The sequence below is a fragment of the Gopherus flavomarginatus genome, chromosome 2 (assembly GCF_025201925.1).
Source record: "Gopherus flavomarginatus isolate rGopFla2 chromosome 2, rGopFla2.mat.asm, whole genome shotgun sequence".
Classification (NCBI taxonomy): Eukaryota; Metazoa; Chordata; order Testudines; family Testudinidae; genus Gopherus; species Gopherus flavomarginatus.
Window position 1 is genome coordinate 22819579 of NC_066618.1, and position 22552 is coordinate 22842130.

Genomic DNA, 22552 nt, shown 5'->3' on the forward strand with positions numbered 1-22552 from the left:
TGTACATTTTGTTGTTTTGATTACTGTGTGTGAATTTCTTGTGCGTAATTTGAAAAGTGCTTTTACTTGCTTGTTCAGTTCAACACCAAGTAAGCATGCCCTTACAATGGCCTTACAATTACTTGCAGGAATAATAATTTAAAGTAAATCAAATGGCTCAGATCCTATTTTCAGGATCTGCAATTCTGGGAGACCATTTTATTGAATTTCATCCATTTCTATTACTCCTTATCTGTCTGTACTATCAATAAGTCAGGCATTTAGAACACTTGTGTATATTTCAGCAGGAGTATATTATCCTCCCCCTTTCTGCCATCTTCTGGTCTGCCATTCTTCCCACTCCTTGCCATTTTTTCCTGTTCTCACTGAGGCTTGAGGTATAGAATGCCACTGATTTTGAAAAACAATAGATCTGAACCAGGCACTCACTCAGGCTTAGGCCCAAAGGTTTTGGTCTTTATAGCTGTGACCCGCTACATGACATTTTTCAGTTTGTTTTCAACTTACCTTGCCAAGCAGCCCTTTGTCTTTGGACAAGAAACCACCACTGTTCTTCACTGCTACATCTAGCGTCCTCCTCTGCACGTCAGGTAGAGAAACACTGAAATCAAAGCTAACATGAAAAAAGTACCGTTTTAGTGAGGTTTTGGTGCCTGAAACATGTAATATGCTTTGAACTGTACTAGTTTTGTTGCTGCTGCTGCCTCTAAACACCACAATTCTCACTGACCCATTCCTAGAGCATTTCTTTTACATTACAAAATAAAAGCATACAACAAATAAGGTATGGGTGAGAGAGAGGGAGAAAAAGAAAGAAGAGAAGAGGATAATCCCACTGTCCTGTCCAACATTTCCATTAAATCATGTGTTCAGTGCTTAAATTAAATGTTCAGAGCTATCGCGTTTGATCCTGTTCCTCGCACCTAGTGCTAATAAATGGGCTGATCATTGGTTATCAGGGGAAATAGGAGGAGGAATCCTACTCTTCACCCTGTTGTGATGCTTCACATTTCACAATCAAGATTCAAGGCTGCATCAGACTCCAAGGCTCAATGTCCCCATTCTCCAGGGCAAAACAGCTGGTGGGTCTGTACAGCAGCAGGGCCACTGGCCTCATGCCCTTCTATCACAGTCCCTCCCCAATTCTCCCCCACAACAGCATACAAGGAGCCAAGTAGACTCTGAAATCCTCCCTACTCAGAGTGGAATGCATTTCGTTCCTTTACATCTGGGACCTCTGCACTTCTGGAGAGTGAGGGAAGCCTCTATACCATAATGACTCCAGCTATGCATTCACATCTATTGTCCCTGCAATACCCATACCTGACTCACTGTTCTGTAAAGCACTTTGTTTTATCAAAGAAACTCAAATCTGTCACCTGGAAGGGGAAGAAGGAGATGTAGTCTTCGGGAAGCCTCCGTGGATTTGAACAATCCTCTTGTTTTTCTTGTCTATTTTTAAAGATCTAAAAACCAGGGCTCTGGTAGCAAAGTGGACTGATGCTACTCTAACAGCTGGCTGACTGAAGATAGTCCTCTCCTTCCATCATCCAAAAGACCAGATGTGCTGGTCTACTGAGCTGGCTACAGGTAAATACCAAGCACCCTAGCATTCCCTGCTACAGTCCCAAATCCTTGTAAGGACTAAGAAAGGGAAGGTGCAAGTCAAGCCGCTGTCGGGAGCTCACATGTGTGGGGGGTACACCTGGGACTGAGATGCTTTGGCAATGGCAATTCTAATAAGGGAAGATCTTGTTTCCAGATTGGCTCTGTAAGGGAGCAGTCTTGCAAGGCAGGCTAGGAAATAATCCTCACAGGAAGCATGCCACTTTGAAAGGCCCTCTTCTGCCTCAGTACTGGCATGCTGGCAAATAGGCCTAGTTCCAGGTAGAATGATCACCCAGAGGCAGGAAAACGAGCCACTATTTAAGATCCTCAGCCTATGATTAACCCATGTTGCTCAGGAGACTGGAAATAACTTCAGCTTTCTTTTGTGTTTTTAGGCTTTGCTTTATTTTTGTGCCTTGATTTTCTGTTTATAGGTTTAATGTATACATATGTTCCATCATTTATAATATTTCTCTTTCTGTGATGCCAAACGCCACCTGTGGATTACTATTTTTTGCCAATTTTTTTCAGAAGTTTCCCACTGTTACTAACACTTGTTTGTCTCTAAAGGTACTATGAATGGTGAGAGCCATAATGTAGACACCTCATTAGCTGCTAACACGACCTGAATGAATGTGTTAATTAGAATTTCTCTGCACAAGATTAGATGACATAGAGCTTAAACTGTCAGTCAGCTGCCCATCTAGGGCTCTCAGCATTCCTAATATCGGTGAAGTCAAATCAGTTAGCAGCAGTGAGACATGTCTGAAAACTTTCACCTCTGAAGAAAGGTCTTTAGGCTGTGTTTGCACGAGCAAAAGTGGGAATTGTAATTCATCACCAGTGCTAACAACAGTGGAAGCTTTATAATAGATCAAGCTCATGGATTACATTATATGGCGATAAAGACAAGTGCCCTGTCTACACTACTGTTTCCACCAATTCCCATTGGTAGAAGAGACTGGTGGTGAATTACAGGGCCAAATTTTTGTCAGAATAGACAAGGCCTTACTGAAGTCACTGGGAAAAGACAGAGTAAAAAAAACCTAAGGACTTGACTTTTTGTTTGAAAATTTCCAGCCTACCCCAAGTTCATACAACAGAAGTTTCACAGCTTTGCTTCTTACATATTGTAAAACTAGTAAACTGAAAATGTAACATACGTTTGATCGAACACTGGGTTTAATGTCTTCTTTGATACATGTGTTTTTCTTCTTCCTGATCTTCTCTTGTCAGGTAATAAATACATTCGGACATATGGGTCAGATCCCTCCTCTGAAAAGGCGATTAAATTTCTGTGACAAAAGAACCCAAAGAGAACCCCCACCCAAAGAGAAGAACAGATTAGAACATAGCTAGAGCTTGTTAAATACAACAAAGAATAATGTGTTAGTTTCCTATTTGGCTGCACTTTTCTGGTCAACTTACACTTTCATTCTTTGTTAAATTAAGAAATAGCTGATGATTGTTTGGCCAAACAGTGACTAAGGGTATGTCTATACTACCCTCCGGATCAGTGGGTAGTGTTCGATGTATCGGGGATCGATTTATTGTGTCTCGTCTCGACGCAATAAATCGATCCGCTAATGGACACCCTTACTCCACCTCGGCAGAAGGAGTAAGCGCAGTTGACGGGGGCGCCGCGGCAGTCGACTCGCTGCCGTGAGGACAGCCAGGTAAGTCGAACTAAGATACTTTGACTTCAGCTACGTGAACAGCGTAGCTGAAGTTGTGTATCTTAGTTCGAACCCTTCCGATAGTGTAGCCTAAGTGAAGTGAACTACATGAAGTGAACTACAAATATTTGAGTTATACAGACATTGCAGAGGGAGAAGAATTGTTTAGGGAGAACTAACTGTGATACACACCTGGGAATGATGTGATGAATTGAACAAAACAATAACTGGAAAAAATTCCTAACAATTGAATACTTTACACTGTGAGAAAGTCTCCTAAAATAAGTGGAGAAAGCCCAAGTGCCTGCAAGATTTCAAACTAGGTTAGACAAAAAAGTAACAAAATATACTCTAGGGAAAAATCCTGCATTCCAAGTGAGATTGACTACATGGCTTAACAGTAAGGCTAAGATTTTGTCACGCATATTTATAGTAAGAGTCACGGACAGGTCACAGGCAATAAAGAAAAATTCATGGAAAACCATGACCTGTCTGTCACTTTTACTAAAAATATGTGTGACAAAATGGGGAGCTGCAAGGTCACCACACTGCCTGCCCCGGCTTGGAGTGCAGGGTCCCCCCCCGCCACAACTACTGTGGCTGGAAGCTGTGGGGCACCCAGGCTCCCAGCCGCTGCAGGCGGTGGGGGGATGCCGCAGCTCCCAGCCACTGTGGGCTGAAGTCACACAGGTCTCTGCAAGTCATGGATTCCAGGACTTCTGCAACCTCCGTGACAAAATCACAGCCTTATTTAACAGCAATTTTTCTCCTTTCTAACTTCTATAAAATTGTCATTGTAATTTAGAAGGTTCAAATCATTTATTTCATGTCCTATACGTGTATCTATGATGTTTAATATATGAAAAACTGCTGTGCTTTGAATACCAAGTCAAGTGGAAATAAGCCTTTTGAAATACATTAAGTTTTCTCACAGGTAAGTGTGAAGACAATAGTCAACTTTTTTAAGCTGTTTACCACCAGCATTATATTTCTGCAATGTCGGATGTTGTTACACTAGCAATAATTGCTTATTAGTACGTACTATTAATTGTAATGCAGTAGTACTCAGATATCAGAGGGGTAGTCGTGTTAGTCTGGATCTGTAAAAGCAGCAAAGAATCCTGTGGCACCTTATAGACTAACAGACCTTTTGGAGCATGAGCTTTCGTGGGTGAATACCCACTTCCTCAGATGCATCCAAAAGGTCTGTTAGTCTATAAGGTGCCACAGGATTCTTTGCTGCTAGTACTCAGAGGCACCAATTGAGATCAGAGCCCTGTTGTGATAGGTGCTATATTAACACCTAGTAAAAGATAGTCCCATTGTATTAATTTGGATAGAACATGTGGTCTAAAAGTATTACACATGTCCCAGTTACCGTCCAACATTAAACAGTATTAAACAAGGGTTGGTATTTGGGATACAGAGACTTCAGCCTGCTTAGTACCATGGCAATCACAGAATTAATATCCTTGTAGCATTTTAAAATTAAGGAAAAACAGTTCAAGTGTTTGAGATGAAAGTATTAAATAAGGTTTTCATTTTAACAACATTCCCTTTCCCTTTAGTGGAAGAAAATTTTTAGAAAAAACCTCCCCTTGTTTGACAGTCTTTTAGATGGTATCAAAGACGGTAATAACGATTCTTTTGAGGAAAAGAGAAGAAGTTAGTTGAACAGGGATATTGCTGCTGTTGACATTGTTTTTAAAGTCCAATTGCATTGTCTAAGATGACAAGACAAACAGTGAGAAAAAAGAATAGCAAAGATAGAAAATTCAGCTTCTGTCTCTGATGCTGACTCGCACTTGCAATCTCACTTCTGGAAAAACACAGGCACAACAGATGGTCTTGTCAGCTACTCTGAGACCTGCCAAACTTGTACAAGCATCGGACTGCTTAGGGCATTGCTTTTAGCTGATTCTCTAGTCACAAGCTTAGAGCAGTGTTGCAAAATATGTATTCTTGGCCGGCTGAGCTAGACTCTCATTAGACAGAAGGAAACAAGAGAGAGAGATGTTTCAGAGTGGTAGCTGTATTAGTCTGTATCAGCAAAAACAACGAGTAGTCCTCGTGGCACCTTAGAGACTAACACATTTATTTGGGCATAAGCTTTTGTGGGCTAGAACCCACTTCATCAGATGCATGAAGTGAAAAATACAGGAGCAGGTATAAATACATGAAAGGATGGAGGTTGCTTTACCAAGTATGAGGTCAGTCTAACGAGATAAATCAATTAACAGCAGGATACCAAGGGAGGAAAAATAATTTTTGAAGTGGTAAGAGAGTTTACAGACAGTTGAGAAGAAGGTGAGAGTAACAGTAGGGAGAAATTCGTGTTGGGAAAATTAAGTTTAAAGAGGCAAAATAAAGTAGGAAAGGAAAAGGACACATGGAGCAGGAGAGGAAACAACAAAGTTTCATATCCCAGGTGGTGATGGGGATTTAGCGGAAGTTGGTGGAAATGGCAATTTCATCTGGGTCCCTCTCTCTGGCCTGGCTTGGTCAGGACATTTCTCAGGATTAGGAAGGTGATCTGGGGCCATCAGACAAGTTGGGGAGATGGTGAGGCTCACTTCAGTAGCCATTTTTCTCCTACTTTCTTTAAGAACCCCAAAAGGGAATGCTGGGTGGAATAGACCATCCCCACATTATTTTGTCCCCCAATTAGGCCTCGTTTTCAACACAAACTCTGGTTCACTGATTTCTGGTTCCACAATTCTCTTGTCTACCAAGCATGCTTTTAATACAATCCTTAAATGATAGCAGCAGCATCTTTGTTTGGACTAGTTGAGCCTCTGTCTTGCTTTTTTGCACCTTCTCCCACCAACATTTGCTGTTACAGGTTACTGTGACAATAGTCACGTTTCAAAGAAGCAGACGTGTTAGTCTGTATCCACAAAAAGAACAGGAGTACTTGTGGCACCTTGGAGACTAATAAATAAATAAATTTATATTTATAAATATATAAATATATATTAATAAATGTGTTAGTCTCTAAGGTGCCACAAGTACTCCTGTTCTTTTTGTGACATTATTATGAACTTACATTCACTTCTCATAGTTCAGCCCAATTATCACAACAGTCCCTGCTGCATATAGTTTACATTACAGTCTGAACAGATAAGACAGACAGGATGGGAAGGGAAAAGGGGGCATAGAGAGGTGAAGTAACTTGCCCAAGGTCACAGACCAAATGAGTGCAGGGAACACAGCCCATGCCTTGACTCTCGGTCCACACCTCTATCCACTAGACAATGCTGCCTCCCCAAATTGCACTGGGGTTTTGAATATCTTCACACAGAATGACAGCAGCTCTTACATGTGGCTTTAGGTTCCTGCTGATATAATCTAGATGTCACTGTTGAGAACTATCAACAATGGCAGTAGTGGTGATTTTGTGATTTAGTCTGTCTACCACTGATGAATACAACAGTATATGATTTTGGTATTTACATATTATCGTACTCTAACATGTGGCCTTAAAAGAGCTCCAGCCAACCAGACCAGTCCAAGAGGATGGAAGAAGAGACTGGACATTGGTAGGTATGCCTAGCGTCATGCAAAAACATACAGTTTGATATGCTGTGTTTACCTGCAAGAATGCACCACCACAATAAGTTTGTTTCTTTGTGAGCTCTGACGAATTGTCAACTGAATTTGGCCTAATGGAGACTGTCCCAGAGTTGTTCCACTGTGAAAAGAAATACATTACATGATATATAAATGGCATATAAAAGAACAGATCAGTTGAATTATATGCAGAGTAGAATGGCTGCTGTGGTCCTCTACACTATCTTTAATGAGAAGCATGAAGGTCCTTTGAGAACTCCAAATACAGTAGAAGAAGAATAAAAGGAAATGTAAACAGCACTGAGGACTATCTGCAGCAATCCTTATTAATCTAATAGAAACAGAGTGGTTATTAAACCTCCTAGATTTCACATTAAGTCCTTTAGCAGTCAACCCTGCCTTTCACCTACTCAAAGACCAGACTCATCATAACTAACTGACTTTGTTACATTAATATTAGTAGGATCCTATGGAAAAGTGGGCTGCAATTCACTAGTCCATAATGATCCAATATTATATGTGCATTTCTTTAAAGTGTGGTTATGGTTTGAAAGATAAATGTAAAAATGGTACCTTCTTATTTCCTTACTGTGGGTCTGCTCATTTGCATACTTGCTTACTTTATTGATAAAAATAACGATTTCATTCCTCTTTGCACAGCCAATATTGGTACAGAGCATAAGCTGGAATTTATTCTACCTTGTGCATTAACAAATTTGACAACAAAATTCTAATTGCAGAATCTTTCTTTCTGAGGCATTAAGAAGCAGAAAGCTCAGAGACTGATTTTCAAACACCAAGCTGACTGCAGTCCTGCCAATTAGAAAAATCCAAATGAGTAGGCTCTTCCCTTTTGGTAGTGGTACTGACAGTGCTTTACTAGAGCAACTTAAGTGTATTGCAACGAACAAGTATTTAACACTCTACTTTTCAAGTTGTCGCAGTCTCTGACGTAGCTCCTGTGTGGCGATGGGCAGCGATATGTCTGAGGCGATACTTGGAGTTGGTTCTTTGACTGAGAGGTGGCTGGGAGAATAGGTGATGTTGGAGACAAGGAGACTGGAGGAGCTTCGGCTAAGATCTGCTGGCCACTGGGGACTGGCATTAGGAGGATGATTTTTTTCAGCTATATCAGTCTTTTTATCACTGTCGATCACTGGGGAAGCTGGGACAGGTTTATGTGAATCAGCTGGTGGTGAAACAGGGACCTGAGGCTTAAAAGAACCTTTTCTTGAGTCTTTGGAAACAGAGGGCCTCTTTACTTGGGCTGAGTGTTGATGATCTGGAGACCTCTCTGGCTTTTCAAGAGACAGTACCTACAGGCAGTAAAAACATTAGTGGTCTACATGATAATACAGAAAACAAGAATACATATTTATTTCTACCAGCTTTTTAGTATGATAACATTTTTGGCATGTTTTTGTGCCTTCATTTAGCATTATCCTAACTTTTATTCATGCTTGCTGTAAAGTAAATACTTCCACACTGCAAAGCACAACACCTGGTTCTCTGTATGGAAATTGCATATTAAAATTAATGAACTATTAAAACTACACAACATCACTATTTTCCCTACTCATCTGGCATTTTCATCCTCATTATTCCTTCCCACAATATGGCCATTATTGGTGAAATAATTGTCTACTCTGCAGCTCTTGCCATCTGGAAAGCCTTCAAGTAGGTTTCTGCCTCATCTTTTGAAATCTCATCTTATATCAGATTTTTTTCCTTCTTCTTGTCCATATCCCTTAATTTCACTCTCTTTAGACAGAATTTCATTTATTCATCGATGTACAGTATATTTGCATCAGAATAGTCTAGTTTATCCCCAATTTTTTTATATTTAACTCTGCAAAGTATTTTGGGGATACAAGCTGTATAAATTAAAATACACCCAAATTAAAAGCCCAAAACAAAGATGGATTTGAATATATTGCAGTCTACTGTTACTTATGCAGTAACAGTAGGCCTCAAAACAGGGAGATCACCAATATCCAGCACAACGTGCATCTATCCAGCTGTTTGCAGCTTTATTTTGAAGTCATTTTTGTATGCTATTGACAAGCTGAGGACAATTTAGCACTGGACTAATGTTATAGAATACACTTTTTGTAATTCTCAGTCTACTTCATCAACAATGTTAATCTCTACCCTTCCACAACTGAAATCAGCACACAGTACAATATGTTGTCCTTCCTTTAAAGCCAGAAAATACAGGCTACAAGAAGTCTGAAACATGCTACCTCAACTCAAACATATACTAGGTAAAAACTAGTGCTGCCATACATAAAATGTAAAAAGCTGAAAATGGCTGAGAACTTTAAAAACTGGGCTATTATAAACCGCAAATCCCAGTGTTGATTCAATCCCATGATATGTGAAACAAAAGCAGCTCTCGACTATGCTTGTAGTTGTTTCCATCACTTCACACCGACTCAGACATTCTAGGTTTCAGACAGACTCACAGAAAGTCCTGCAATCTTATTATATAGATGAATTAAAAAAGACCCTTATAATACCCTGAGTGCCATCTTCATGTTTATGGTGCTGTTTGGACCAGAATTGCTAAGCTGGAACCGCTGATGCATAGTTAGATCTTCACGTGCCAGCAGTTGGCTCAGAGGAAGCTTGAAATTTCCCAGAGAACACTGATGTTGTTCATCCTTGACCTAGAGTAATACAGAAGACAACATGCTCAGCTTTATGAAAACACCCAGAAAAAGAAAAGAAAGTTATAATTTTAATGACAAGTTTTCATCGTGTTCAGATATAGTTTGCCCTTAACACAGATTTGGTTGGTCTTATATTTATAGGTGCATGACTAGGGCAGGAAATATCAAAGAACCTTGTGTGTTCAATATCCATTCACTCTCATCTTTACCTTCATTAGAAAGAAAAAAGTCTAGCCTGAGCACTGATGCAAATAAGAAAGAAGACCAGTGATAATAGTTGTGTCCAGTTGGGTTAAAGACTAAATCTATAAACTCGAGTTTGCTGACAGTCAACTATATCAGACAAAAGTGAACTCAACAGTTAAGGAACAGCATTAACTCAACATTCCCCAACTTCTCTAGATCCCTTCAACTGTCCACATGAGGCCTCAAAAGCGTGAAGGGGTGTAATAGTTGGACAAAGTAGGGAAGATCTCAGGGAGAGAGCAACATGAAGGACCTGGGCATGATAAACAGAATAATGTTGCTTCTGTAAATTAGTGGGTTATTGAAAGAGCTGTTTGTTATGACTCAAGCAACCATCACAGGACGATTAATTTAGTACATTTAAAATGTGAGACGACATATTTGGTATATAGTTCGGGTGGGGAGTTTAGTTATAATTATTTTTTCTCCCTTTAACAAGCAAGCTCTCACAAAAGGTCATCTTCATGATTCTTAAAAATTGTTAAATTTAAATTGTAGTGCTTGTTACAATATCTCCATGATGTCTGGCTCATTACGAGCTTGTGAACTATGGCTGCTAATCTGCAATGCTCCAGCAAAAAAGAATACATGAGGACAAAGAGATACCACACCTCAACTTCAAGTTCCTGCCGTTTGGGATTGTGAATGAAGAAAGTGAAGTGTTCCTCCCATACAGGTTCATTGGTCTTGTATCGAATCTGAAGGAGGAAAAAAAAACAAAACGCGTTACATGTAGAGCATTTCTCTCAAACAAAGCTGGTGTTGAAGATGTCCTCTGTTTATACAACAATCATGTTCCAAACTTGATCTACCTATAAGGGTGGCAAATGGGGTTAGCTCAAAGCACATATAGTTCAGTATATGTGCATATAGTCTATTTAATAAAAAACTTATTCTTAGGGCTTCTGTTTTTTGGGGTTTACTAAATTTTTTTAAATTATTTTTTGTTTTAGGTAGGTATCCAGATATCAGGGTGGAGGATGTTGAGGCCTCTATATACTTTGTATATGCTGTATTGAGTTATGTAAAAACTTATGTATAATTATGTATATTATGTAAATTATGTATAAATATTACTCATTAGAATAGTACATACTGTAATGACTAATCTCTTTATAATGTTCCTAGTGCACTTTAACGTAGTACTGTTTCAAACAACATTAAAGTGCACTAGGGAAAAGACTGTTATTTACCTTTGTAACTATTGTTCTTCTAGATGTGTTGCTCATATCCATTCCAATTAGGTGTGCGTGTGCCGCGTGCACGATTGTCAGAAGATTTTTACCCTAGCAACACTTGGTGGGTCGACTGAGGCACCTCCTGGAGTGGCGCACTTATGGTGCCCAATAATGTCCCTGCTGACCCAGTGCCCCCTCAGTTCCTTCTTGCCGGCTACTCCGACAGAGGGGAAGGAGGGCGGGTTTGGAATGGATATGAGCAACACATCTCGAAGAACAACAGTTACAAAGGTAAGTAACCATCTTTTCTTCTTCAAGTGCTTGCTCATATCAATTCCAATTAGGTGACTCCCAAGCCTTACCTAGGCGGTGGGGTCGGAGTGAGATGTCGCGAAGTGGAGGACCGCTGAACCAAATGCTGCATTATCTCTGGACTGCTGCACTAATGCATAGTGGGAAGTGAAGGTGTGCATGGATGACCAAGTTGCTGCCCTACATATCTCCTGTATGGGCACATGAGCCAGAAAGATGGAGGATGAAGCTTAAGCCCGAGTGGAGTGGTGGTCAGGTGTGTAGCTGGCACACCAGCTAAGTCACAGCATGCATGGATACATGATGTAATCCAGGATGAGATGCGCTGGATGGAGACTGGGAGGCCTCGCATCCGGTCTGCCACAGCTACAAACAGCTGAGTCGTCTTTCTAAAGGGCTTCGTAAGCTCGATGTAAAAGGCGAGGGCCCTGCGAACATCTAGGGAGTGCAGCTATTGCTCTTGTCGAGAAGCGTGTGGCTTTGGCTAAAAGACTGGAAGGATGATGTCTTGGTTGACACAGAAGGCAGACACCACCTTAGGAAGGAAGGTGGGGTGTGGTCGCAGCTGTACCTTGTCCTTATGAAACACCATATACGGTGGTTCTGAAGTGAGAGCTCTAAGCTCCGATACTCGTCTCGTCGAGGTTATAGCTACGAGGAAGGCCGTCTTCCAGGAAAGGTACAGGAGTGAGCAGGTTGCCATTGGCTCAAAGGGAGCACCCATGAGCCTGGAGAGGACCAGGTTAAGATCCCACATAGGAGCTGGCTGTCTAATTTGTGGGAACAGGTGCTCCAATCCCCTGAGAAATCTAGTGACCATAGGATTGGAGAAGATAGAACGTCTGTCCTCACCCGGGCGGAACGCTGAAATAGTTGCCAAGTGCACTCTAACGGATGATATGGCCAAGCCCTGCTGTTTTAAGGACAAGAGGTAGTCCAAATTGACAGGAACTGCAGCCCGTGGGGGGGGTGTCTTATGATTCCAGGCACACCAGTAAGAAAAACATTTCCACTTGGCTAAGTATGTGGATCTGGTAGAGGGCTTTCTGCTACCCAAAAGTACCTGCTGAATCAAGTGAGAGAAGCACAGCTCAGACTGGTTTAGCCATGCGGCATCCATGCTGTGAGGTGGAGAGATTGCAGGTCAGGATGACGGAGGTGTCTGTGATCTTAAGTGATGGCCACATGGGAGTGGAATCGGAGTGTCCACTGACAGCTCATGGAGAGTGGTATACCAGTGCTGCCTGGTCCACGCCGGGGCAATCAAAATCAGCCGGGCTCTATCACTGAGGATTTTGAGCAGGACCCTGTGGACTAGCGGGAATGGAGGAAAGGCATAGCACAGGTGAGGATTCCACTGTATTAGGAAGGTGTCCAAGAGAGAGCCAAGGGAGCGACTTTGGAGAGAACAGAATACCTGGCATTTCCGACTGTCACGAGAGGTGAATAGGTCTATCAGGGGAAATCCTCACCTCCGGAAGATAGAATGGATAACATCCGGGTGAACCGACCACTCGTGAGCCACGAATGATCTGCTGAGGTGGTCTGCTAAGGTGTTCTGGACTCCCAGGAGAAAAGACGCCACCAGATGGATCGAGTGGGCTATGCAGAATTTCCACAGACGAGTGGCCTCCTGACAGAGAAGGGACGACCGGGCTCCCCCTTGCTTGTTGATATAACGTGGCCGTTGTGTTGTCTATGAGGACTGCAACACAACGGCCTTGAATGTGCTGTTGGAATGCTTGACATGCCAGGTGCACTGCTCTGAGCTCCCACACGTTTATGTGCAGGGATAGTTCTGCTGCCGACCATAACCCTTGTGTATGGAGATTCCCGAGGTGGGTGCCTCATCCCAAGAATGAGGTGTCCATGACCAGGGACACGGAGGGCTGTCGGGCATGAAACGACACACCTGCACACACTACCTTGTAGACCAGCTGCCAGTCTAGAGAGGCTAATATTCCTGGCTGAATGATAACTATCGTGTGCAAGCTGTCCTGACTTGGTTGGTACACTGTTGATAGCCAGGCCTGCAGGGGATATAGTTGTAGCCTGGCGCGTCTGGTCACATACGTGCAAGATGCCATGTGTCCCAGGAGGCATAGGCATGTTTTCACAGTTGAGGTCGGGAAGGTTTGTAGGCCGCGGACGATGTTCGCTATGGACTGGAAGCATGCGTCTGGCGCATCAAGCTAGGCCAGAATCTAAGACTGCTCCTATAAAATTCTATCCTCTGGGTTGGTACCAGAGTAGATTTCGCTACGTTGAACAGTAGGCCTAGTCGATCGATCATGGCCATGGTGTTCTGAACATGAGATTGCACCTGATCTCTGGAGCGACCTCGAATGAACCAGTCATCGAGATACGGGAATACTTGGATCTGTTACCGACGAAGGGAAGCAGCTACAACAGCCATGCACTTTGTAAACACTGTGGGGGCCGTGGAGAGGCCGAAAGGAAGGACAGTGAATTGGAAGTGCTGTTGGTTGACCACAAAGTGGAGGAAATGCCTGTAGGGTGGGTAAATCGCTATGTGGAAGTACGTGTCCTTCATGTATTTGTTGAGTCCGCGCAGGTCCAGAATGGGCCTTAGCCCCACTTTTGCTTTGGGGATTAGGAAGTAATGGGTATAAAACCCTTTGCCCTGCAGTTCTCTTGGAACCTTTTCTATCACCCCAATAGCCAGGAGCGACTGCACTTCCTGTAGAAGGAGTTGCTCGTGAGAGGGGTCCCTGAAGATGGACAGAGAGAGAGGGTGGGAAGGGCGGGGGCAAAACAAATTGGAGTCGGTATCCGCTTTCCACCATGCATAGGACCCAGTGGTCTGATGTTATGTGGGACCACGCAGGGAGGAAATAGGAAAGCCAGTTGGAGAAGGGCGGGAAGGGATTCTGAAGGGAGACTGGTGCTCTGTCCTCAGGCGCACCTTCAAAAGTTTTGCTTGGGCCCCGCCGGTGGTTTGGGGGGGCCCTGATTCTGACCCGTCTAATGAAAACGGATTCTGATCGGTGCCGTGGTGGCGGAGGCGCCGTGGAAGTATGCTGCATGTCTTTCAACAAGTCCGAATGTGGTGCTGGACCAGTCGGTGCTGCAGGGGCACTCTGCACCAAAGATGATGGTGCTGGGTCCCGCGAAGTGGAAGGGACCGAGCTAAATGCCGCATCCATAAGGAGCTGCTTCAATCTAGAGTCCCGCTCCTTTCTGGTCCTGGGCTTGAAGCTTTTGCAAATACAACACTTGTCTGCTTGGTGGGATTCCCCCAGACACCTTAGGCAGGAGTCATGGGGGTCTCCTGTTGGCATCGGCCTCAGGCAAGCCGAGCTGGGTTTGAAACCCGGAGACCCCGGCATGGGCCTGGGCACCAGGCCGGGGAGGTGCGGCGGAACCCGCTTCCTCTCGGCAAGAAACTAATCTAAACTAACTACCACAACTATTAAACAACTATTCACAACTATTAACAACTACTTATTACTAATGAAAACTATTAACAAGTACGAAAAATGAATGCTAGGGAGAATGGAGAACAGCTAGCTGTGCTCCACAGTTCCAACGACCGTCATGGGCAGTAAGAAGGAATTGAGGGGGCACTGGGCTGGCAGGGGCATATATCGGGCACCATAAGCACGCCACTCCAGGGGGTGCCTCAACCGATCCACCGAGTGTTGCTAAGGTAGAAATCTTCTGACGATCGTGCACACAATGTGCGCACATCTAATTGGAATCAATATGAGCAAGCACTCGAAGAAGAAGCTTTAGTGCGCATCAGCCGGGTGTACAAAGACCAATTAATGAGCAACACATTAGTGCATTTTAGAAATCACACCCCTGAAGTTTACATTACTGTTCAGTATAGACAAGCCCTTAGATACAATTAACATTTCTAGTATTTTTTGAATGAACGTTGATTTTTATTTATTTATTTATTTATTTGGATGTTTTATCCATGTATATCAGTTAAAACCTAAAATCAGAAGCCCTACTTCTTTTATAAGTTACATGGGTGGACAGTTCAATGCACTATATTGTGCAAAGTGTAATTCCAGCTGATGAACCTCCACCCAAGATGGTGTTCATCTGTGAACAAAGTAACTTTACCATAAGGTTCCAGCTTATCTTCAAACTAGTCATTGTTCTTTCCCAGTCTTCCTCAGTGTTAGTGGGTGCACCAAGACTGGATGACACAACAAAACTGAATCTCACTACTTCCAGTGACTGGTGAAAACTGCCATGTCCTTTCCAGAAAGCAGCATTTTTTGGAAAGACTGACATTAAAAAGGGCTGTTATGTGGAGTTCAGGTTAACAATTTACCCTGAAATATTTGTTAATATTCTCTTCCAGTTCTCAAATCAATATATATATGAATGTTGCATGTACAACATGCTCTTGGTCTTCTGATAAAATTTTCAATAAGATATGTGAACACAGATATAAAAAGGCAACCACCACTGGTAATGTGATCTCCAGTTTGGATCACTGCATCTTTTGCTTAAAAATAGTTAGTTCCTTGTATTTATCTCACTGCTGTGTTGCTAATATTTGTCATTAATTTATTTGTTTTCATTTTAAAAATTTGTAGTACTTGATCAATATTTGCGGAGATTTAAGTCCTATTTATCTACAGGTTTTTGCAATGCAAGCTTCTGTACTTAGTTCTACCAATGTGATCTAAGCCCAACCTAGAGAGAACACTGTTAGTGAGAAGAGAAGGTTACTCACTCTGTGCAGTAACTGAAGTTCTTTGAGATGTGTGACCCTGTGTGTGCTCCAGTTCAGGTGTTGGTGCGTCCCTGCACCATTGACTGGAGAATTTCAACAGCAGTGCCCTTCTGGGTCACACATGTGCCATCCTCTTCTTGCGGCATTTTTGACACCTCATCCGTCATGCACAACCGGACCCCTCACAGTTCATTCTCTACCAGAGAGTCTATAAATTGAACTCCGAAGTAGAGGGGAGGAGGGTGGGTATTGGAGCACCCACAGGAACACACATCTCCAAGAACCTCAGTTACTGCACAGAGTGAGTAACCTTCTCTTCTTTTCCAAGTGATGTCCCTATGGGTGCTCCACTTCAGAGGACTGTAGAGCAGTGCCTCACATTGAATAGAACGGGCTTCAGAGTTGCTGTCTGAATAATTGAAGAGAGCACTGTTAGACTTAGAAGCGTATCTGAGCCCGTGCTCTGGGCGATTGTATATGTTTTATGAACATATGTTCAAAGGCCCAGGTGGCAGATCTACATATGTCTATGAGTGGTACATAGTTCAAAAAGGCTACCGAGGTTGCTATAGATCTGGTAGAATGAGTTCTGATCCTCAATAGGAGTTGTAAGTTGTTTTGCTGGTAACAGAGGTGAATGCACCCAGAGATCCATTTTGATAGCTTTTGTGGCAGATCCTTTAGAACATTCTATGGTGGAAAGGAATAGCGTTGGAGATTTTCTGAAAGGCTTAGTTCTGTCAAGGTGGAACGCTAGTACACGTCTGACATCTAGAGTATGTAGTAGAGCATCTTCTGCACTCTCGTCACGTTTGGGAAAGAAAGCAGAGAGATGGATTGGCTGGTTTATGTGGAAGGAGGATGATATTTTGGATGTGGTCTCAAGGTGGCCATGTCCTTATTGACTATGGTATATGGCGGACATGCCACGAGAGCCCCTATCTCAGCAATATAACAGGCCGATGTAATGGTGACTAAGAATACTACGTTCATTAATAGGTGTGTCAGTGAACACGTTGGTAAGGGTTCAAATGGAGACCTGGTGAGGCATCACAATATCAGATTCAAGTTCCAAGGTGGCGTGGGTGCACATACTTCGGGTAAACATTCTGAATGCCCATAAGGAAGCTTTTGGTGATTGGATGCGCAAATAGTGATCTCATGATGCTGCAAGATGTACTTTGATTGAGCTAATAGATAACCCTGAATTTTTTAGCTCCACGATATAATCCAATATCAAGGGGAGAGATGCGGAAATTGCAGTAACATGTTTGCCCTGACACCATATGGAGAATCTCTTCCACTTCTGAAGGTAAGTCTTGCATGTGGTTGTCCTCCTACTGTTTAGTAACATGTGCTTAACCTATTCTGAGCAGGCTAATTCATCATGATCGTACCATGTAGGAGCCTTGCCTTCAGCTGAAGTCTCTCCAGCATTCTGTGAGAGGAGGTCTGTCTAGAGTGGTAGAGTGCATGATGCACATACCGCCATCTGCAGCAGGTAAGAGTACCAAGTCTGTCTTGGTCACGTTGGGGATATCAGTATGACATTCGCTTTGTTGGTACATATTTTGTGCATCACACTTGATAGAAGTCGTATCAGTGGAAATATGTAAAGAAGTGGTGCTTCCCATTTGAGGAGAAAGACATCCCCTAGTGATCGGGGTCCCAGGCAGGCTCTCGAGCAGAATTGAGGGCATGTGAAATTTTGTAATGTCACAAAGAGGTTGATGGTTGGGTGGCCCCAAAGTTGAAATATGTTTTGGAGGACTACTTCGTTCAGTTCCTATTCATGATTGCGCGAGAATTCTCTGCTCAATATGCTCGCTGTAGTGTTCTGACAGCCTGGAAGGTAGGAGGCTGAGATGCTAATATTGTGTTGAATGCACCAATTCCACAGTTTCATGGCCTCAGTTCATAGGTACTGGGAGGGGGAGCCTGCTGCAATGCTTTCTATAGGCGGGCCAGGGGTTCCAGGTCACTGCATGGAGAATAGCATGGTTGGGCATCCATGGGTGTATATTGAGGCCTCACTCTTAGAGGTCCATAGGTTGGCATTTGTCAGTTGTGAGGAATGTTGTGAAGAAAAAGAACACCCTCTTCCTCATTGTCTTCCTGCTCACTAGAGAATGGAGGTGCTATTGGTGATATAGGCTATTCTGGTATTGTGCGCACCAGAGAGCTGTTGGTGCTAAAAAGTGGTGATGCTGGCATGGATAATACTAATATGTCCTTATGATGGAGAAGGTGATGCAGTACTGGTGGTTTCGGCGCCAAAGTGGTTGATGCTGATGGATTCAGCAGTGCAGTCGATGGTGCTGATGGTTTTGGTGGCAATTGGGTTGGTGCTGCTGGCATCACTATTGAAGAGCTGGTTGGTGCCGATGAAGCTGATGGGGCAGGTGATGGTGGCATAGCCTGTGTCCTTAAGCGGTGTCGCTGGTGCTGCTATGGAAGCTGTAGGCGTACTCCTGCCTCTCGTCTCTGTGCCTGGGTGCTGGGGATTGGCAGAGGCCACGGTGCAGGTGGTGCTGGAGGATCCCGGTGCCTCATAAGTATTTAGCTGTGGTGCATTCAGTATTGAGGAGAGCAATCTGGCTGGAGACCGCTTTGTTTTTGATCGGCTCTCTCTGAGGAGAAGTTGCTGCTTCTTTCCTCATTGATTTTTTGGAGGAGTGAGTCTTCCTCTAAGCAGAAAGTGAGGTCTCTAGGGATTTTTGTGCAGAGGGGGTCTCCTGCCAAGGGTCGGAGGCCAGGTGCAAAGATGATGACTCCATAAGGATGATTTTGAGGCACATATCCCTGTCCCTCCTAGCTTGAGCCTTCAGGTTGCTATAGTGAGAGCATTTCTGAGGAATGTGCGACTCATCCAAGTAGCGGAAGCAGCAGAAGTGTCCATCTGACATGGGCATGGCATCCCGGCATGACAGGCAGCGCTAAAATCCTGGTAAACAAGGCATAACTTAAAAAATAATGGTTCGTTCCAGGTACAGACACTAAAACAGTCTGTGGAAAATAAATTTTTTTTTTTAAACTAAAGCAGAAGAGAAGAAAGGAGGTAAGTAACTGACTATTAACTATTTTAACATTAAACAAGCTAATGTTGTGATATAGCTGGGAGCTCTGTCTCTGGCCGACAGCTGAGAAGGAACTGAGGGGCTCAGTTCGTGTGTGCTTGATGAGGCGCCATGAGACAGGAACAGTGAATACTTGACCCAGATGGCACTGCTGCTGAAATTCTCCAATCAACAGCGCAGGGACGCACCAACACCTGAAGTGGAGCACCCACAGGGACATCACTCGAAAAAGAACAGGTAGTTCTGAGGATCATAATTTATTTATATTACCACAGCGCTGAGGAGCCCTAGTCATGGCTAAGGACTCCACTGTATTAGGTACTGTACAAACACAGACCAAAAAGGCAATCTCTGCCACAAAGAGTTTATAACCTATGTTCATGCTCATTGAGTCTCTGGCCTCTCTGCTGAGAATGCGAGTCAGAATGCTAATTAGTGCCAATTGTGGGGGTGGTTTTTGGTTAGTCCAATGTCCAGTTATCCAACTGAGTCCACCAGCTCGTTTCAGACAGATAAGACTTAAATTGACTTTTGGTTACAATTTGCACTAGGGGCTAAAGGCTTGGTGGTCCACTGCCAAGCACATATAGTTAAAGACCCAAATGTCTCTGAAAGAGCTAAGTGTTAAGAACAGTAGCTTACCTTACTTTCCTGTGCTTTGTGTCCAACTGACAATAAGACTAGAGGGTTGGGGTTGCTGTTTATCTTCTTTCCTGACTGATAAAGAGGAGAAAGCATAAACTTAATCTTTAGAATATGCTATTACATTTCCCTCTACTTCAATTTCACTCCAGGATTTAATACCCCTCAGCCTTTGAACCCAGTATGTTTTTTTTAAATATCAAAACTGTATTCACTCTGCTACATGCATTTTTACTATCCTCGGTATTTAACAGAAAGCATGATATGCACACATTTACATGGTTAGTGGCTTCTTAGCTGCTTAACATACAGCAATGATACAGACTCACTCATCCATAGTAGACTAGTTTAAGAACAGTGCTACAAACAAGTTGGCGTTTCAGATTTCCAACTGTTCTCTTGCTACCCTTTGAATGAAACTGTCTGAAAAAGTGCAACCTCCCAACCTTGTAATGAGCATTACAACTGACAGAGCGTCCTCAGAACAGCAAAATGAATGTTGCGGTTGGCAAGCCGATGGAAGATATGGAGAAAGTGCTAACTCAGGAAGCTTACTTTATGTACAATGCTATAGTATAATTAAACTGGATTTAATACCAGATCATCAACATTTCTTCTTTTTGGGTGGGAAGAATGAAGATGCACTGTAATGTACCTGATGGATATTTCTACAGTTTACCAAATACTCTTTATTAGAGAATCAGCCAACTCCCATATCTGAGCCTAGCTCATAGCTGCATAGCATTAGATCAAACTGTAAAAATAAACATTAATTCAGAATCAAACTATATAAAATAGAAATATTTCTAACCATGTATTTCCATAACACATTTTAGATTGCCTTATCAAATAAAAATTTAAGCAAGAGAGAAAAGTTAGACATAAACATTAATCATCTCAAGAAGTTGTTAATGCAATTTAAGAAAACAGTGTACAAGGTTAATTTATTTTAGATTTTACCCAAAGAAGATTAATAAGATTAGACATAAATTAAACAGAAAAGTCAGCTAAGCCCTACTTAAAACATGTAAGGTCACAAGAATGTACTTTATGATTGAATCACTACTCTTGTTTTGAACTTAAGTATTAAGAATCAGTTCATGTCTCATATTAATCTTCTACATCTGATATTTCCTATAATATGACATGATTCTTATCAGATACATTTTGCTTAATGTCAGAATTTCCTTTAAAGCACAATGTTAAAGGAGTATTCCTTTCATGGACAAATGCTCAATTTCTGTTTTTAAACTTTAAATATTTAGTCCCACCCAAAATAGCTGTAAGTGTTCAGGGAATACAATGAAAATAAGATTAAAATCCATCAACATAGTTAAAGAATGCTTTATGCAGACTTAAATAAGGAAGATTCATTTTGATTTTTTTTTGTTTCACACAATGTTGCCTAAAAATATCTTTTCTTTGTATAAAGATGTAAATACCAATAGAGGCATTAGCAAAAATTCCTATACCTAATACTGACTACACAGTGGCTTTACGTAATCATTTTAATCCTAATGAAATAAATGATTCTGTGTGCATGCCTGTGCACCCACCCACCCACTTGCCTCCATAATATATGCCTTTGGCAGGTTGAATTTACTGTTCACTGGACATGTCAGCATCTAAACGTGCAAACTGCTATTTCAACAAGTTTTTCCAGTTTCCACCTTATATTCATGTTATTCTCAAGTTATTCTCTAAATCTAATCTCTGGATTTTACATGCAATATGTCTGTGTGTGTTTATGTATTTATTGAGGGTAGGGATAGGATACAGAGGGACCTAGACAAATTACAGGATTGGGCCAAAAGAAATCTGATGGGGTTCAACAAGGACAAGTGCAGAGTCCTGCACTTAGGATGGAAGAATCCCATGCACTGTTACAGACTAGGGACCGAATGGCTAGGCAGCAGTTCTGCAGAAAAGGACCAAGGGGTTACAGTGGACGAGAAGCTGGATATGAGTCAACAGTGTGCCCTTGTTGCCAAGAAGGCTAACGGCATATTGGGCTGTATAAGTATGGGCATTGCCAGCAGATCGAGGGATGTGATCATTCCCCTCTATTCAACATTGGTGAGGCCTCATCTTGAGTACTGTGTCCAGTTTTGGGCCCCACACTACAAGAAGAATGTGGAAAATTTGGAAAGAGTCCAGCGGAGAGCAACAAAAATGATTAGGGGGCTGCAGCACATGATTTATGAGGAGAGGCTGAGGGAACTGGGATTGTTTAGTCTGCAGAAGAGAAGAATGAGGGGGGATTTGATAGCTGCTTTCAACTACCTGAAAGGGGGTTCCAAAGAGGATGGATCTAGACTGTTCTCAGTGGTACCAGATGACAGAACAAGGAGTAATGGTCTCAAGTTGCAGTGGGGGAGGTTTAGGTTGGATATTAGGAAAAACTTTTTCACTAGGAGGGTGGTGAAGCACTGGAATGGGTTATCTAAGGTGGTGGTGGAATCTCCTTCCTTAGAGATTTTTAAGGTCAGGCTTGAGAAAGCCTGGCTGGGATGATTTAGTTGGGAATTGGTCCTGCTTTGAGCAGGGGGTTGGACTAGATGACCTCCTGTGGTCCCTTCCAACCCTGATATTCTATGATTCTATGACCCAAAGAATTTTTATAAAAATCAAATCAAGGAAAAGAACATTCTAAATGCATTATTTTTTAACTTTCATGTAAGAAACAAATAAAAGATCATGCAAGACAAGGCTACATTAAGAATATATTTAAAGTGTATTGATTCAACATTAATTCAAAACTGACATGCAACTCCTCAATAGAGAAAATTAGTATTTAAAGTTTTCTATTTTTTAGATCAGTCACTAAAGCAGAGATTCTTAAAGATTTCAGAAA

At 42.4% G+C, this 22552-nt stretch overlaps 1 protein-coding gene across 3 annotated transcripts in view; it reads right to left on the reverse strand.

Annotated features, from left to right (window-relative positions):
* The window catches only part of ESYT2 (extended synaptotagmin 2), a 145086-nt gene that overhangs the window by 3964 nt on the left and 118570 nt on the right, over positions 1 to 22552 (reverse strand). For all 3 annotated transcript variants that reach the window (XM_050942231.1, XM_050942232.1, XM_050942234.1), the window contains 7 exons: positions 19699 to 19773; positions 10384 to 10470; positions 9374 to 9523; positions 7782 to 8170; positions 6877 to 6975; positions 2772 to 2903; positions 508 to 613 (listed from right to left, as the gene is read on the reverse strand). In XM_050942231.1, the coding sequence (XP_050798188.1) occupies positions 508 to 613; positions 2772 to 2903; positions 6877 to 6975; positions 7782 to 8170; positions 9374 to 9523; positions 10384 to 10470; positions 19699 to 19773 (1038 nt within the window). The remainder of the gene's footprint in view (positions 1 to 507; positions 614 to 2771; positions 2904 to 6876; positions 6976 to 7781; positions 8171 to 9373; positions 9524 to 10383; positions 10471 to 19698; positions 19774 to 22552) is intronic.